Source organism: Artemia franciscana, chromosome 6 (assembly GCF_032884065.1).
Source record: "Artemia franciscana chromosome 6, ASM3288406v1, whole genome shotgun sequence".
Taxonomy (NCBI): Eukaryota; Metazoa; Arthropoda; class Branchiopoda; order Anostraca; family Artemiidae; genus Artemia; species Artemia franciscana.
Genome location: NC_088868.1, coordinates 19,104,741 through 19,124,910, shown reverse-complemented (window position 1 = coordinate 19,124,910; position 20,170 = coordinate 19,104,741). Strand labels below are relative to the sequence as shown.

Here is a 20,170-nt window from a genome sequence, read left to right as displayed (position 1 = left end):
CCGATCACCTATTCGTAAGATAAAAATACCCCAATTTTCATGTTTTCCAAGAATTCCGGTTTCCCCCTCCAACTCACCCAAATGTCACAGGATCTGGTTGAAATTTAAAATTAGAGCTTTAAAGCACAAGATCCTTCTAAATATCAAATTTCATTAAGATCTGGTCACCCTTTCGTAAGTTACAAATACCTCAATTTTCAAAATTACCCCCCCTCCCCAACTCCACCAAAGAGAGCAGATCCGGTCCGGTTATGTCAGTCACATATCTTAGACAGGTTTTTATTCTTCCCATCCAGTTTCATCCTGATCTCTCGTCCTGAGTTTCATCCCAAGTATTTTCTAAGATTTCCGGTCCCCCCAACTGCCCCCCTCCCAATGACGCTGGATCCGGTTGAGATTTAAAATAAGTGATATGAGTTACGAGGTCCTTCTAAATATGAAGTTTCATTAAGATCCGATCACTCCTTCGTAAGTTAAAAATACGTCATTTTTTCTAATTTTTCAGAATTAACCCCCCCCCCCCCCCCAATAGAGCGGATCCGTTCCAATTATGTAAAACACGTATCTAAGACTTCTGCTTATTTTTCCCATCAAGTTTCATCCCGATCCCTCCAATCTAAGCGTTTTCCATGATTTTAGGTTCCCCCACCCCAATGTCACCAGATCCGGTCGGGATTTAAAATAAGAGCTTTGAGACACGATATCCTTCTAAATATCAAATTTCATTGAGATCTGATCACCCGTTCGTAAGTTAAAAATACCTCATTTTTTCTAATTTTTCAGAATTAACCCCCCCCCCCCTCAACAAAGAGAGCGGATCCGTTCCGGTTATATCAATCATGTATCTAGGACTTGTGCTTATTTTTCCCAGCAAGTTTTGTCCCAATCCCTCCAATATAAGTGTTTTCCAAGATTTTAGGTTCCCCCCCCCCCCCAATGTCACCAGATCCGGTCGGGATTTAAAATAACAGCTTTGAGACACGATATCCTTCCAAACATCAAATTTCATTAAGATCTGATCAACCGTTCGTAAGTTAAAAATACTTCAATTTTTCTATTTTTTCCGAATTAACAGGCCCCCACTCCCCCCCCCCCAGATGGTCAAATCGGGAAAAAGACTATTTCTAATTTAATCTGGTCTGGTCCCTGATGCGCCTGCCAAATTTCATCGTCCTAGCTTACCTGGAAGTGCCTATAGTAGCAAAACCGAGACCGACAGAATTTGCGATTGCTATATGTCACTTGGTTAATACCAAGTGCCATAAAAAGCATGGAAAAACATCTTAGGCACTGACATATTTTGAGTAAAAATGACGCGACGAGATTTGAGGCTAGAAGACATGCAACAACAAGCATCATCACGACTCCAAAATGTAAACAATTGACAAATAATTAGGCTATTATTAGATATTGTGGTTGCAGCAGTAGCTACAACCTAGTAAAAGGCGAACTGTAGCCCATAGCTACCAAAATTTAAAAAAAAAATATATTTTTTTAAATAAATGCCTAATGAGAACACAGTGCCATCTGACAGTGATTCAGGAATGTTTCATGTGAATGATCCGTGTAGTTTGTTATGAATGGTGATTGTCTAAATTACATTGTTTTCATGGTTGTAAAGATAGCTGAAACCTAGAGATGCATAGACCAACATTAACCACTGCAGAAATTTTAAAAAGCAACAAGATAAACCTAGGTTGCATAGACCAGCATGAAGAAATCTGAAATTTTAAAATGCAACAAAGCAACCAAAAACTGTTAGTGGTAATCGAAATTAACTAATATCTATTTTTATTTAATATAAAATAGCAAATAAAGTAAAAAAGCAGACACTATATAGTTTTCAATTTACTTTCTACTCTTCTTTTTGGGTGACTTGCGACTCTCGCTATCTTCTCGTTTTCTTTTTGAAGATGAGCTGGAACTCCTAAAAGAAATATACAATCAATTAGACTGTGTATTCGTGTACTGCTAGGGAGATATAGGGCACTGATTCCTCTATAAAAATAAAAAATATACATTAAATCTACATTTTTCGTTTACCTAAAAGAAAAAGGGATACCGGTTGATTTTTTTTAGGAATTCTCAAAACTTGAAAAATTAATAACAATACGCGACATAAAAAAAAAGCAGAGAAGGAGAGAGAGAGGGGAAGGGGCAGTGAGGGAAAATACTACTCACTTGTGGTGACGGTCATGGTCTCTGCTCGAGCTTTTATGTTTATCTTTCTTCGGAGAAGAATGTTTTGACCTTTTACTATCGTATTTATCATGAGATGATCCTTTTTTCTTTTTTGATGATCTGTCCTCCTCTACGTAGTCCCCAGTTAAACGCTTACGATCCTCTTCAGCCGCCTCTCTTTCCAGATCAGACCAGTCTTTACCCGATTCCTCAGCTGCTTCTTCATCTTCTACAAAAAAGGGAAAAAAATTAAAATAAATTATATTTCAGAATAATTTTCTTACTGCACATTTTTTCTGAATAAAAAAAATGGATTACTGTAATGGATTGTATAATTCGTAGAAGAATTTTATTATTTACTTCGTGCTTATTTTGTTTGAATGGGAGAAGCACAAGCTTAATTTTTTGCAAAGAATGTTATAGATCACCTTATGAAACAGCCTTTTTAGCTCATCTTTTAACAGCCTTTTTTGAGCCACTGTTATGAAACGTTAATTGTCTTAACGTTTTTATTTGGGAGAGCTAGTCTTAAGACTAGTCTTAAGACTAGTTCTTCATCTTCTACAAAAAAGGGAAAAAAATTAAAATAAATTATATTTCAGAATAATTTTCTTACAGCACATTTTTTCTGAATAAAAAAAATGGATCAATGTGATATTACATGTACATACGTGTACACAGGGATTGAGTAAAGGAAACGACCAACATCAATCTAATGGAGCTAAAATTCTAAAAAAAATTGTAAGGCCATTTTACCTTCCCCCTCCCCTCCCTCTCAGCAAATGATTCTGGCTATACCCTGTTGGTAGAATTTATATTATCACAGTAGAAATTCATTGGGCCTTTAGATTGCTAATTCTAAAATAAGATTGCAACTTAATCCTAATGAAATATACCTAAATATGATAAAAATCTAATACTGTAGTAACAAAATGGTGGAAACTACAAGAAGAATTAGAATTAGCCATCTATAGGCCTACTTTACCTCTTACCTCAGATATTACCCTCCCCTCCCCATTTTTGGAAACATGTTAAAAATGTTTAGCTTAAAAGACAAAAAATGTCAAAAGTTCAATTAGCCCTAAATCATACATTTTTTTTTTTCAGTAGAGAAAGCAGTGGATCATGAAATGGTTGTAAAATAAAAATATATGAAAGATATGAAAAGGTTGTAAAAACTCTGTTATCTTGTAAGATGAATGACGTCAGTCTCTCGGCTACCGAATTAAAAAAAAAAAGGTCCCAGTTTAGTATCTGATGGATTTACTGAATATATGTTTAAGTATGCCCGGTAGTTTTAATGCCATATAGCAAATTTCCCAACATGAGAATCAGTTGCACAATAACCCCGTCCATCTGCCCGTATGCCATCTGCAGTATGCCCGGCCATCTCAATAACCCACTTCCATTATCGTGAAATAAATATCGATCTTTTACGCTTTTTTTTTGTCAGAGGTACGATAAGAAAATGTGAAATAGAGAAAAGCTTATTCAGCAGTACTAAAAAAAGCACTGTCAATTTAAATATATAAAATTTTCTGCTCCATCTAGTTGCATTGCACTACAATTCATTTTTCTAGATAATAAACAAGTCAATCACCATTTATGTTTAGAAAAAAAAAAGAAGAAAAAGCGCCATATTACAAAAAAGCTACGAAATTCTTAGCTTCGAATCGAAAAGCAGTGTCATAACCATCTATATAACAAAAATCATGATAAACCAGTTTCTTAAACCTCAAAATACTAAGCTCTTGTTCATATTATCTTTTTTTTTATACAGAGGCTTAAATTTTCATGCCAAAAGTCGCCAAAAAAAAGGGGAAAGAAGAGCTTTAACATTGCTAGTCAACCAACTACAAAAGAAAAGATATCCAGGTCAGGTTTCTGCACAAGAATAAGTGGAATTTGATAAAAATGTTGATTGACATTGTCAGACTTCTTGCTTCTCATGCCAGAGGAGAAACAAATTAAATAACAAAATACTAAGCGACCATATTCAATTACAGAAATAGCTGGAAAGAGGAAGCTCTAACTCCTCTAACATATTTCCAATCTTCAAAGAAAAAAAAAATTGTTGTATGAATTTTTTTTTAGAAAAAGAAACCTTTTGTAATACCGTACATTTAAATTGAAATCATTCATGCCTTACTGGTACAGTTAAAGAGCCTCCCAATACCATACAAAATTTAAATTGAAATCGTTCACACCTCATTGACCAAACTGATCTTATTGACAAGACCATATAAACATTTAAATTGAAATCATTCATGTCTTACTGGTACAGTTGAAGAGCCTCCTAAGACCGTGCAAAAATTTAAACTGAAATCGTTCACACCTTACTGGTAAAGTTTAAGTTCCTCCCAAAAGCTTTTTATTATGTAAAACCTATTTCTTTTTCAAGCTAGATTTGAAACGTGTAACGAAGTAGAGAACGATAAGTAATACTAGGGCAGCTTTTGTAAATAAATGTTGAATGAATATTCTCCTAATCTAAACAACGTTTAAATTATATATATCTTTCTTCCACCATTTCTAAAAGACATTAATTCTTTGATCAGCTGAAAACCTTCATGCTGAATTTCGATATTTCACAAGTGGAGTGGTTATGAAATGCATACTCCTCTATAAGCTGCGCTAGTTCTACTATTTCTTCTTCTTCTCATTTATAAACTCAGTCAAATTGTTCGCTATTTTAGAAAAAATTAGCATTATTACATTTTAGCCACACTTGTCCGGACGACACGCACCAGAGGGAAAACAAACCTAACCTATATTCTTTTGTGAGGATTGGAGAAACAATAACGTGCCCGCATCCCCCACCCAAAAAAAATTGTTCATGAAAGTTCCAATTAGGTCCCCAACTGGTGAAGCAAAGCGAGACATATTTAGGAAACTACGCATAAAATTAGTTCTGCATTCTTTGAAATTTATTTTAGGACAATTCTTTTAAAACGTTCTTTTAAAATAAAAGTACATTAAAATTTAAATTTGATGAATTTAAATTTAATTAAACTATTAAGATTAAGTCTGTTTAAATTGTTTAAAAAATACTTTCCTATGTAAAACCTTAATAAACCTACTGATTGCATGCAGTGTGTGTAACAAGATATAGTCGTTTGCCTTTAGACAAAAGGAAAAACTGAATGCATCCAACGATCAACTGAACGATCTAATCTCCACTTTCTGGGGAAACTGTTATATGCTCTATGCATCTATAAGCATTGCCACGGTTTTCAGTTTAATTATTGACCAAGTGAAATTTAGCATTCCGACACTATCAATTTTGTAAATAAATGTTGAATGAATATTCTCCTAATCTGAACAACGTTTAAATTACATATATCTCTTCCACCATTTCTAAAAGACATCAATTCTTTGATCAGCTGAAAACCTTCATGCTGAATTTCGATATAAAGTGGAATATAAAATATAATAAGCGTTCCCATACCACTACCGCTATAATCACTCGAAACGTCGGAATCCGCTTCAGAATATTCACTTTCTTCTGACTCATCTTCACCAGTTTCTGAACCAGATGGCTGAAAAAAAAAATTTATCAAATATTCAACTTGGTTTTGAATACACAACTTATTTTTTTCCTTTTTTGCCAGCGCATATTATACGCAATTTGTACAAAGCGATGAAAAAGGATTCGATTGATAAATCTTAAAGTAATTAGACTATTCTGGGACAAAAAAGCATAAATTTTGATTCTTACAATATAAAAAAAAAGAAAAAAAAAGCGAAAACAAAAGAATAGTTCCTCAAAAGAATTTAAATTTATTTTCCTTTTTATTACTGCAGTAAAACGTTACTTTAAACTAAAATAAAAAGAATAAACAAAAGACAATTGAAGAACAATTAAAATTTCACAACACTAAAACAATCACTTGCATTTAATCCATGCTTAAATCAAGGGAAAAGTCATGAATTCAAGCTCTGAATGGCGTATTAATCTTGATTGGAGAATATAAAATAGTTGTCACAAAGGTTATTTTTCCAAAAGACAATATCACAAACAAACTTAATTCTTCTTCAACCAATTCCCAGAATTTAGGCTAGTATGCGATTAAGCAGAGCATGTCTTATCTCAACAACAAAAAAATCAAAAAAAAATCTTATCTTTATCTAAAAAAAAAAACATATATATATATATATATATATATATATATATATATATATATATATATATATATATATATTTCCTATGATTTCTTAAAACAGACATCTTTGGGACTTGGGAGGCCAATTTATACGTCCTGGGAGCTGCCCCTAAAATTCCCCGTAAGGAAGGTTCCAGAGATTCAAATGCTTTTCACAATTGCATGTAAAATAAGCAAGTTTTATACGAAAATTGAAGCAAACATAAAAAAAAAACTCTTCGGTGGTTGGAGTTTAACTTGCTCCCTTAACTTGCCCCTGCGAAACATGCTCCCTTTTTCACCAAGAAAGTTAAATTCAAAACACAAGAACCAGTCAGATTATATTACGGACAATATGGCTGAAATCATAATATTCTAGAGAAGAGGCATAGATGTCTAACCTCCCCTACTCCTAAATACGAGTCTGCTTACAAGGATATGGGGTCGAAACGGAATATTTTAACAGAAATTAATAGAACGTGTCTTGTTTTCAGAAGAGATAAGGATAAGAAGAGACAAATAGAGAGAAATAGAAAAAGAGAGACGAAAAGGAGGAAGAATGTACAGAGATATACTGAACACGTTAAAAAGGAGAAAGTAAGAGATACAGGCGAGGTAAATGAAAAATACTTTACCTGATAAGCTTCATCCTCCTCACTTTCCTCCTCTTCAACTTGTTCTTCATCGCCAGAATCTGGATCTAAGAAACTCCAGCCTCCTGTTTCAAAGAAGCCCTCGGGATCCTCAGTGATCGTTTTCATGATCTTTGTCCAGTTAAGAGATTGTGTTCCCTCAGTGTAACGAATGTCACATGAACTGAAAAAAGAAGCTCATTAGAAAATGAATCATTGGCGTTTTGAATTTGTTGGACAGTAGAGATAAAAAAAAAAACAAATCCAGGTCTGGCAATCATGGGTGGGGGGTTAAACCGTCAGAAAAAAATTATAACAGCTTCTATTGGACGGTTTTCGTCTTTTGTGCCAACCCCCCAAAATAGGGGGGGGGGTAGTTTTAACTACCACCTAAGACAAGAAGTTACCCCATAAATATACGGATGAAGTTGTTAGGGAGAAGAGGCACCATTTTCAAAAGAAATCTGCCAAAAATATGCAAATAGTAAAGAATGTCGATATATAAAAATAATAAAAATAGTTATTTGGCGAACGTTTTGCCAACAAAAAGGCCCACTTTGCGTATTTTTGTCATTTTTGACGCTCCCTGTTTTATGTGCTACAGTCAACAACTCGGGCATTTGGCTCTTGTATCGCTCGGGGCTCAGGCTTTCGACCTTTACTCTACTGCGCCTTAGGGATTCAGACATAACTTAGATGAGTTGGCACTTGGACCTCGGGCCGTTCATTGATGGATCCTCGTAGAATTCGTGTCACCTTCCTCCCATTGATTCTTTTGATACGGTTGACAGCTCCGACCTTTTCCTGGCAGATTTGAAATTATTATTTCAAAAATTTCCAAATCTTGAACTCATGCACTTTAAAATTGTAACCATGCGTGTGATTATCCTTGTTGGTCAAGATGGGGGACTGTAATTCGCCTATATGAAGTTTTCGGCTATGGACAATCCATTAGTGCAGTTTTCATTTCAACCCGAAGCGATTTTCGAGGGGTTTCGGGCTATTTTTCAAAGTTCAATTACATTTGTTCTCGCAACAAACTTTTATCATTAAGGTTCATCAACCTTAACGATTCTTTCTCACTTAACTTTATAAATTTTGGTTACTAGGGGCTATATTTTTTCCTTACTAGCTTGTGGTCACTTAGTCTAGGCTGCCTTGCGCTTTGTCCTGGTAGCGACGGCAAACCATTATTTATTTTGTATACTGTGTTTCTGTAACGAGTGGTTCTAGTTGCATTTATTTCGCTATCTCGACACCGTGCAGGCATTGCTAATTATATTCGCTTAGAGTTTCTGCTTCGCCCGATTCCATTCGGAAATCCCTTGCTCCCCCAAACATCAAGTCTTCGAATACTCCCAAGGCTTCTGATATCCCCTATCTGAGTGGAAAACACATTTTTCGAATGAATTCACCCCACCAGATCCAACTTAAAGAGTCTAAATATTAATCCAAACTTGACGAATTTCTATATGTTTACTTGGAGTCTCACTATGTTGTTACAATGAAAGCTATAATAACGGCAGTCTCCAAAACTGTAACGGAAAGCTTGGTTTGGTGTATATAATATTAGTGTACTACATGTTATCCATGGAACCCCTTTGCTAATGTCACACCTAAGATTGCTCTTGCAGATGATTCTTGATACTTTTACATTACCGTCGTCCAAATTTTAGGTCACATTACAGTCGAGTGTTCGACTTTTAGACCTATAACAATCTCAACTACATTCTGTAGACTGTTTGAGTTGTTTTTCTGTTGATGAGTTAAAGAAGAAATGTAGCGTTCCACCCTACCAATGTGGTTTTCAGAATACAATAGAGTGCCCTTAGTGTTGTAGCTAGTGTCCTAATGGAGGCTGAACTGGCCCAAGAAAGTCTCGTTGAAGCAGCACACGGATACTAGGCGTGCATTTGAATCATTGGTACACGGAACCATGCTCTTTCGTACAGCAAAAAGAGGCGTTCACCCCTGTGTTAGTCACACATTGAGAAACTTTTGCATACCCTCATGCATTGAGGTAGCAACAAACCTGACATTTGCCTATTATGCGGATGATGTTCATAGTCTTAGCAGCTCGGTACAGCGTATCCAAGAAAGCTTCAGCACATTCGAGAGAGAATATTCTAAACTGGGTTAAAGAATTTAATTCTGAAAAATCTGAAGCTCTTCTATTCAATTGAGGTGATTCGGGCTCCATCCCGTCAGTCCAGCTAGAACGTTCTTTAGGAAAGCCAGTTGAGAAACTTGTTTGTATTGGTCTACTAATTCGGCCATCCCTAAATCAAACCCATTTGCTGCTGATTTCCCACCTTGAACAAATGTGGTGGGTCTTATGCTTCAGTTGTCCGAACTAAAAAAAAAACGTTTCAACAGAATAATCCTTACTAAACTGTATAATTAAGCTCCACTACCGCAATTTCTATACACAGCACCATTTTATTGGATTTTCTCTCAAACAGATAAACGTAAATCCCGTTCAGTATATTTAGATTTGCAAAATATTTACTTAATTTACCCTTGTGGACCCGAAATCCAGTATTAATCTGCAAGCATAAACAGCCAACCCATCAATAGCTCTATCAAAACGTACTTTGAAACATGACCGCAAAATGAGTTTTCATCCATTGTATCCCCTTCTTATACAGTGATGATAAAAGTTGCATGTATGTAACTGATTTTCAGTGTTTTATAGATCATCCTTTTAATTGTTCTGATAAACATTGTGGTGCCTTCTTTTTTTCTTCTTCCCTTTTTTTGTACTCCGTCTTTGTGTACTTCTTTTGTATTGTCTCACAGGTTAGAAATAAACAAATAAATAAATAAATAATTGTCTGATCAGGGGCACGCTGCATAACGACAGAAACAATGCTGACAAAACGTGCTTTCCGGAGTTCTGCAACGCAAAACTAAGAAATGGTTCAAAATAAAAAGCAAAGTATTAGTAATTAATTTAGACTTTCTTTTCACAGCTTTTCAGGTAAAAAAAAAAAAAATAAATAAATAAAAATTAGGAATAGGAAATGGCCATCATCCGACAGAAACCAGTATCTTAGTGGCTGTTCATGGATTATATGAGATTTTATTTCGAAAAAGAAAATTTTCGGTTGCTCAAAAACGGCTCTCCAGTTAAAAACACAAGAATTAGTTTTAGTCTACACTTTTCAGAAATACGCCCATCTTATCGTACAGGCATGCTTATTGGATTTTTTGTTGGGGAGGGGGAGGGGGGTCAAAAAAAAGCAAAAAAAAATTCAAATCATTACAAAACTGTAGAGAATAATGGGAAGGATTTCTAAATTGTTGACTGCGGAAGGCCCCCCCCCCCCCAATTGAATACATGAGTGTAATCTCATGCACAAAATACGTATTTAAAGTGACAGGAGAATAAAAAGAAAAGACACACAAAGAAAAGAAAACTATTTCCCTAAATGACTAGATATTTACGAAATGATCCTATGTTTTCCGGATAGTTCACCGGCTTTGGGACTTTCTGAGCTTTCGAACTAGCAATTGGATGTATGAGTAAATGAAAAAGAGATGAACAGAGAAAGAAAGAGATACAGAAAGGAAGAAGGGTGTGCAGCACAAAGGACGTATTTTTACAACTGATAACGTGTTAGTAACCAAATAAAGTTTTCATCTACAGCTAAACTGTTGGTGAAATGGGGGTTAAAATATATATATTTTTTTATTTTACTTTCTTTTCGATGACTAACTCAATTTTTTGTGCTGATTTCAAGTTCATAAACACCGGTAATAGAGTCTTTCGGCCTTTAAAACAGTGAGGGATATTTGAAATATGAATGAAATACATATAAGAAGTAGGAAGATTTGGAACTGTATAGCAAAAGTAGTCTTGAATTGTATAAAATAGAACCTGCCTTATTCTTTGTTATATTAGTTAGTTTGATAGACGTTTTCATCAAGAAAGAACAGTGTTTACCAAGTGAAAACTAGTAAACAGTATAACATATATGTTATATATGGTATACCATACCTATATAAAACAACAACACAAACAATAACAACAAACAAACATAGGATACTAATATTTTTACAGGCCAAGTAACCAATTTACAGCCTTGGAGACTGTTTCCCAAGTAGTGTGAGGATAAGCTTCCACGAGGAGAAGAACAATTAAAATGAAGTGAATAGTACTTTTGAATAAACCAGACCTTTTATCGTAGTATGTGCTGTGGTTTTCCCATCCTCACATTTGAATAACCAGTCAAAATTGAATTTGGAAATATATTTCTTTATATTATGGCAAAAGAAAATTAAACGTGACTAAGTTTTGAAAGCTTTTATTTGTTGATATAATTGATCATGAACAAAAGAAACTTACTTCAGCCATTCTTTGACGTGATCCAACATGTTCATTGGAATTGCATTAATCATTGACACTTTACGATTATAATCCTTGAAAATAAAGACCATGTCGAAGTTTTTGAGGCTGAAAGAAACTCTCTCAAAATGGACTAATTCAACTTCTTCCAATGACACTACAAAAGGAGGCCACTCCGTAAGATTCACAAGACTGCCAGAGGTGGGTTGTAGCAAGACTGTACTTCTGAATGGAGCACCAGGAAATCCAAGCTCTTTAAATGGTGTATCAAATTCTATCTCGCTGTTTGTCATTTTTGCCACCTAGAATTAATCAAAATGAATTGAAAAATCCGAACCATACTAGTAATATTTCTAATAAATGCATTTTAAAGAAAATACATATTACACAAGGCGCGTCTGGTTTTATTACAGGATAGTTGAATTTAAAGATAGAAAAACTGGACAAATTAAATAACGAAGAAGTTCAAGAAAACTTGTGCAGATTCATGAAGAACAAAAACGGATAAAAAAAATTGTGTCCCTTCAATCATCCAGTAACACTTCCCTGAGCTCCTATAAAGTGAATGTGGAATAAAGACCCTAAACGGAACTATTACAGTACATTAGGCACCTTTTCAGAAAGAGGTGTGATATATAGCCTTGATTATGGCGAAGATTATCTAAGAATAATTCAAAAACAGAAACTAGAAATACATGCATTGAAGTTCCATCTTTAATAAGCATGGTCTTGAAGCACTAAAGCCGTTTACCTAACCTGAAAAATAAAAATAAAAGTGAATAGAAAAAATATTTAGTTTCTACACAAAATATCCATATGGACCGAAAATGAGGCTTCACTTCTTTTATTTTCAAAAAGAAATGTGAATTTCTTAAAGCAATACACCGTTAAAATTCGATGTTGAATAGCACAACATCAACTTCAACTTTATTTTAGGAAATATTCTTTAATCTTTGTTGTTGTTTTCCTTAGTGATTATGTGCGCTAGGTAACAAAATTACTATTTTTTTACAGTACAATTTTTTCATTTGCTTAATGCTTAATGCATCTACTTTCTATAGCCATAGATCTAAAAAATTATCATTTCCAAATACCCCTTGATAATTTTTCTGCTAGTTTTGAGGATCCAAGCTACGACTTCTTCCAAAGTTGTGCAATAAGTTTTCAGTTTCAAATATTTTCTCGCAGGAGGCGGGGGGGGGGGGTCAATATTAAAATTCGTTACAAGGAATTCCATCAAATTAGGGAAATTAAGGGAATATTGTATGAATCTGTGGGATCCGGATTTGGAACCCCCCTATTACCAGGCTGCGTGCCTAATTGAAAATTATTTATGCTTATGTTCCAGAAATCAATAGCCTCAAGTGGGAAACTGACCTTATCAGTGAAACTAATAAATGCCGATTTGAGTTTATGTCTCAGTTCCCTTTCGGCCTGTTCAGCGGCTAAATCATCCCTGTCATGCATATGCTGATGTTTGCCCAAATCCGTTGTAATCTCACCAACTTCTGTATAAAACTGCACATCGTTATGTTTCTTCTTACCAAACATGATTGCGTTCTAAAAATGAGAATATTTTGATCAGAAAACAAGAAAGCTGCTAAAAAAAAAGGAGCAAGGGGTAATAAAAAAAATAAGTATAATAATTGCATCCATCATTTTTGGAAATTAAATGTTCTCGGTTTGGGAGGAGCGGTATATAGAACAGCTTTATAAATATAACCTAGATATATATATATAATATATATATATATATATATATATATATATATATATATATATATATATATATATATATATATATATATATATATAATATAACATACATAATATAATATAACCTATATAATATAATATATAATATAATATATATAATATAATCGAAATATAATAATATAATATAATATAATATAAATATATATATATATGTAATATAACCTGGGTGGTTTTTTTCCTGATATCATTTTTTACTGTAGTCCTGATGTCATCATCGGAATCAACTATCTTATAACAATTCTATTTTACGCAGCCAAGATCTGGAACCTGAAGTAGGAACAATAGAGGTAGCAAAGGATAACAAACCAATCCTTCCGGAACAAGACGGGCCAGCCTCTTCTGACACATGCCATAAAAGATTGCAGACGGTGACAACGAGCGGGCTCATGCCGCAGAGGCAGACCCAGAAATAATGCGACCAGACAAATCTACGTAGCTTGCACATGTCAGTCCAGAGTCTGTGGGAGGACATGCTGGTATCAGCAAATCAACAGGAAGATTGGCAGGTCCTTCTTGATGCCCTAGGTGCCTCTGAGGCAGAGTTGGGTCTAAATTAATTGAATCAGTAATATGAGCCCTTGAAGAACATGTATCTCAACTCCATAAAACAAGCAACGAGAAATAAAAAAAAAAACCAGAGAATCATTATAGGGTCTATTTTTAATATATTCATCATATAATTCAAGTTTCTAAGAAAAATCTTTGTGACTATACAAAATTGAGGCCCAACCAAGTACTGTAATGCCAAAACTTTGAAAACCTTATTACGAAGTGGACTCGGTCAGAACGGCTTCCAAAAAGCTCAAATTACAATTCTTTATAAATGAACAACAAGCTTTCAAGAAAAGACTTAACAATGATTTAAAAAAAAATGAAAGAAGGTTGTATAAAGTGAGTAAGAACTCGCAGCCTTACCTTTAAATGGAAATGGAGTAGAATAATCATTTCACCGTCACATGGCTGGAAGATAGCATGCTTGATGTTATTATACAAAATATCCACTTTATCACCGCGGATAGAAGTATACCGGAAACCATTGGTATGAGCCTCTAACGTTCCTATAAGGAAGAAAAAGCGTTTAAAGAACTGTTGAAAAATATAACGAAAAAAAAAATGAATATACAAACAGAATCTACAAGTAAGCAAACTGATATCCTAATCTTCCTTAGAAAGGTCCTTGGATGAGGTAAGACTTTCATCTTTCACATGAAAACATATGCAAATTCAGAAAAATATGAATCTTCAAAACTTTTTAAACTTAACTACAGCTAATGCATTGATTAAACCACTGATGTACGCTTCTAACGTCCCAAGTAGCATAAAAATTTAGACAAAAACATGAAAACGAACAAGTAAATAGATAGGCAAAGAAAATGTAAAGCTAAATTAAACAAATAAAACGTATGTATAAAATGGCTGAATAAAACGTGTCTTAAATTCCAAAAATGATTGTACAATTCAATACGCAAGGTGCTTCATAACAAAAATATATATCGTTTATAGAAATACGGTTAACTCAACAAAAAACAAAGTAAAAAAAAAAGTAAAAGATAGGTGTATGCAGGTTCAATCTTAAAAACATGAGGAAGGAGAAAAAAACTTTTCTGGGAAGTATGAAAAGAATAAAAGAAGCAGTTCAAGCTCATATCTCCAATGTTTTACCAGGAGAGAGATCTCCAGCAAAATCTTGGTGAAAAAAAGGAATCATCTCTTTCTGTACAAACACGTTTGTAAGTAATTGTAAGGTATAAGGTACAAAAGGCGGATGGACATAGTAACCTAATTTCTTACAAAGGTAGGATACAGATAACAGTTTGGTATGCTTATAAGAAGCCTGTATTTTCAAGAACCATCAATGTATGTATACAATTGTTTTGAATTACGCATGATCCAGTAATGTAGCATATACTTCCTTTCATCTTTATCTTTCTTAGCATAGACATTACTTACAGAACGTTCCTATAATAGAAAGGTTTGAAGAGTTTATACAGTATAAAGAGTCCTATACCCTAGCCATCTCCCCTTACAAAACTATTTTTCGCTCACCATATTTCGATTTGACGAATTCCTTCGGAGCAGACCAGTTAGTTAAAATAAAACATACAAAAAATTGGCGTTAAGCCTATCAATGAATAAAAAAGAGCTATTACTTGTGCAACTTGTCAAACATATACGAAAATAACGCATAACACAACTGATAATTCATAGTTTTTCAATTAACAAAAAACCTAAAAATCGACAGAAAATACATGACGAGAAAATATAGTATATTTTTAATAGATCTGGATATTATTTTGTGATCATCTATTTGAAAATGTCATAACCTTCATTAAGGTTATGCATAATCTTAACTATATATTACACCTTAAGCATTATTTCCTTTACTAAGTCTTTATTTTACTTAATCTTTATTACCTTTACTTAATTTTTATACGGATTTACTTAATCCTTATTATCTTTACTAAGGTTATTTACTAAGGTTAAGTACGTCTTAGCGCTGTGCTTACATAAAAAATCTAAGCCCCCCTCCCCACCATCCTAGGGTAGCTAAGTCATCAAATTATTGGAAAGACGACTGCAATTTTTTTCTTCTTCTTTTATCTTTATTTTTTGGGGAAACAATAGGCCTTCAATAAGGCAGCATCGAGACTTCAAGTTCAGCCTGATTTTCTTGTATTTTCCTAATACGGTTACAATTTAATTAATTGTAAACGTTTTTTTTTACTTTTGTTACGTTTTTAATTTTATGATTCTCCACTCTCAATTCAACGTTGAAGTGTTTGCTACCTACAGGGTTGCCACCACGGTCATTTCCTAAAGTGCTATAATTGCCCAAATTTCCGTGCTACACAGCGACTTTCGATGCTATAGTTAAAAATTGATTGTAATAGTGCTAAAATAACACTTTTTGTGCCACTTTAACACTATTTTAGCAACCCCAAGCACGTGCTACAGTGCTAAACATAATAAAATAGCGCTAAAACGGCAGTTTCGTGCTACAGGTGGCAACCCTGGCTATCTGATGCAAACGATTTTTTTAAGTAGACAACCAATCGATGACAATCGACTCCGGGAACGCAGGAAAAAAAACGGACGTAAAAAAAGTAAACAACTGTACCTGAAATTCGTTTTTGTACAATATTCGGTCTAATATATAGATCTTTCAACTTGGGGTTGCCCTTGTTCTGCGATAATACCAGGGTATCCTGTTTCACCAAATTCTCTTTTTCCCTTTCTTCTGCTTCTCTTGTTTTAAACTTCTTTTGAACTTCTTTAATGATCCTAAAAGCTGTATTTAAATTTGAGGATGGTGCAGACAGCTCACCTGGCTCTTTTGTGTTGGTACTTCGGTAAGTTCTGGAAAAAGTAACAGGAACATTTTGATGAAATTTTCAAAACCGAAAATCTTTCATCATTAGATGAACAGTCAAAGGGAAGTCGTACAACACCTTAGTTATATTAAAAAAAACTGGCCTAAACAGCTAAAGGTGGCTTTGGTCCAACTTTAGGAATATCTCATTCAAACTACATTACCAAAAATACCTTTTGCCAAGGAGATTTGTCAAGTCTAAAAATACCTCAACAAAATTCTTTAACTTAAAAACACCTTTCACATGTGAAATAGCTGCATTAACAAGCTAACGTGGGTTTTGTCAAAATTTAGGAATCTAAGTGAAAATTTCGAAGCCAAGAACATCTTTCACCAGGCTAATATCTCAATATAAAGATGGGTCCCATCAGAGAGCAACTAGCCCTCTCTCGAAATGTGAAATGTTCACTGCAGTTGCGTGATTTACTAATCGTTTTTGTTTTTTTTTCAAAGAGTATCAACAAGTAAAGGGAATCTGGTCTCTGATGCTTCGTCATGGCTTTTTAACCAGTTTAAGACAAGCAACACTACAACTATTATGCGAAATTACTGAGGCCAATTAAAAAGTTAAATAAAGTTCAAAACACAAGCATTTGAGTTAAAATAACACATCATTACTCAAAGGTAAAGAGGACGATTTTAAATTTTTGCTTTTGCTTCACTAGTAATTTGTCAGTTTGGATATTCTTGGATTCCCTCCAAAGATAGTAATTTGTCAGTTTGGATATTCTTGGATTCCCTCCAAAGATGGGCTTGCTAAGTCAAAGTTTTACAAAATTCGTCCTCCAATTAAACCATTTTCAGTTTTAAAATAATTTTTTAGATTCAGGTACCATGTTTTTACATCTGTTACTTTATGACAATTACATACCAAAAATTGTTATTATATTACGTGTTATTATGCGTTATTCTATCCTTTATTATTATTTTATTATACCCTCATTTTAGTCATTATGATATAGCTTAGAATTGCTTCAAAACTATTGAACAATGTCCTTTCAAAACGTTGCCTATGAGCATTGCTTCCTGTGAAGTTTCAACAGATGCAAATATGAAGTATTTTCGAAGACCAAACTGCCTCTCCATGACAATAAATAACAGTTAAAATAGGGTTAAATCCTTTTACTAGACAGTGAAAAAAAACAATAAAAAAAATACTGTATATACCATCAAAATATCCAGTATTTTCTTGTTCTTTTATTCACTGTCTAATATAAGGATTTATTTAGTTTGGGACGCGGGTCAGTGGCGTGACTCTGTAAACTCAGCCAGAGTCGACCCAGCTCTAAATGGATACCTGGAGAAATCAGGGGAAGGTAAACAGGAAGGGTGTGTGAAAGTACAAGATGGTTGGCCCCCAGCCCCCCATTGCACTTCCTGGCTGAAGGGCCAGGAAATAGAGATCAGCACCGCCGGTAGGGACTGTAAAGCCTAATGCCGTATTCTTTACCTTTAATATAAGGATTGATCTCTATTTGAAACTATTCTTTACTGAACTATATATATATATTATATATATATATATATATATATATATATATATATATATATATATATATATATATATATATATATATATATATATATATATATATATATATATATATATATATATATATATATATATATATATATATATATATATATATATATATATATATATATATATATATATATATATATATATATATATATATATATATATATATATATATATATATATAATATATATATATATATATATATATATAATATATATATATATATATATATATATATATATATATATATATATATATATATATATATATATATATATATATATATATATATATATATATATATATATTATATATATATATATATATATATATATATATATATATATATATATATATATATATATATATATATATATATATATATATATATATATATATATATATATATATATATATATATATATATATATATATATATATATATATATATATATATAAAAGGGGACAAATATAGAAGCAAGGTTGCAATTTTGAAGGAAGGACAGATAACAATAACCACCCAGAATTTCAGTTTTTAGTATATTTCTAGTTTCAATTTCATAATTATACAAAAGTTGAGCACTAAGATCAAAAGCGTAGAAAAGAAGAAAAAAAGAAGACTGAATGAAACCAAGCTTACATTTCTTTAAGATGAGTTGATTCTGGACTTTGAAATGATGTTAGATCCCCTTTTCCAACAGCGGCACCAGGATGAAAGAAATTCACTCTTAAATATGTATAATCACCCTCTACACTCTGAGATATGTTCTTAATGGTCGAAATATGAAATGGCACAGGAATGCCAAAAATGGGTAGAATCACAGTCTCGTATCTCTTATCTAAAAAACAAAAATACACTCGTATGAATTGAATGATGAAGGAAAGTTCAGGTAACTTATTATTTATATTATTGTTGATAATATTATCAGTACAACTCTCAACTTAAGCCTCATTTGATTTACTGTATCCATTAATAGTACTTTAGTATCGTCACTTCAATACTTCTAAGTTTAGCAGCCATCTAGCTATCTTATTTCCGTTTAATTTACTTCCTGATCGAAAGAAACTGCTACTGTCGGTCACACAGAACTCGTCTAGTGACATCACGCTTTGTCCCAAATCAAGTCTCGAACTTTGACACAAAAAATGTCGAGAAAACCTGAGACAAATATATCAAAGCGAAAAGTTTAATATTCAATATTTATAGGAAATAGGAATCGACAGAAAGAAATCTGTGGCACTTTACCATTGGAGCAATAAAAATTAAGAAAATAAAATAAATACAAGTATAACTTACAGTGCAGCATCACCGAACAAAAAAAAAAGGGAATAGGGACAACAGAAAGAAATCTGATTCGCTTTACCATGGGCGTAATGCAAATTAAAAAGAAGAATAAGTTGCACTGACAGAGCAGAAATACCGAGCAAAATTAAAAACTGGAAAGATTCAAAACAAGGATGAAATGAAGTTTAGTTTGGCTTGATTAATATTGTGATTTAAAAAACCAAGAGCAAAGCAAAAGTACAAAAGAGGCATAAATGCAATAAAATCACAACGCTAGGGAAAAATTTAAATTTTGCTAACGCGTAGCGATTAACTACATAAACATTCCTAAAGACATCCTAATTTAAAAACAATAATAAAAAAAAACTAGATAAATGTTCCAAGAAGCATCCTACACTAATTAAAATAATCATATTTTATAAGACACAAATACAGATTTTTTTTTTCATCCTGTTAGAAAAATTCGCTCGCAGCCCTAAAAACATTATTGTGTATGCACCTGGTTGTAAAGATCCCTTTCAGCCAAGTTAAATCTTTTATTTCCTCCCTGATATTAAGTAAAATTAAAAAAAAAATCAAATAAACGGAATTAACAATGTTTTGTTCCCAAGGACTTGGTAATTAATTTAAGAATTTTTCTAGTGTAAAACGAAATGATACTGGTTGATATTATTTCTTTGGATGCGAGCTTGAATTAATCAGGTCTTCAATTTCAACCAATTGAGGTCATTTATTATCATTTAACTGAAAATGAAGAACAGAATTTGACAAGAGAAAAAAAAGACAACCTCACAATGGTGGCAACACTGGATAGTATATCCGAGCTGAAATATTGTTTCAAAAGTAAAACCCTTTTAGGAAGATGAAAGCTTCAGATGGGCTAGTATATATATAT

The 20,170-nt window shown here is 33.1% G+C and overlaps 1 protein-coding gene across 1 annotated transcript in view; it reads right to left on the bottom strand.

Annotated features, from left to right (window-relative positions):
* Positions 1–1,768: 1,768 nt before the first annotated feature.
* The window catches only part of LOC136028147 (FACT complex subunit spt16-like), a gene marked incomplete in the record, with an annotated part of 35,909 nt that continues 17,507 nt past the window's right edge, over positions 1,769–20,170 (bottom strand). The window contains 9 exon segments of the mRNA XM_065705810.1: positions 1,769–1,927; positions 2,182–2,410; positions 5,630–5,720; positions 6,959–7,139; positions 11,304–11,605; positions 12,681–12,863; positions 13,995–14,137; positions 16,198–16,436; positions 18,631–18,829. Of these exon segments, the coding sequence (XP_065561882.1) occupies positions 1,849–1,927; positions 2,182–2,410; positions 5,630–5,720; positions 6,959–7,139; positions 11,304–11,605; positions 12,681–12,863; positions 13,995–14,137; positions 16,198–16,436; positions 18,631–18,829 (1,646 nt within the window).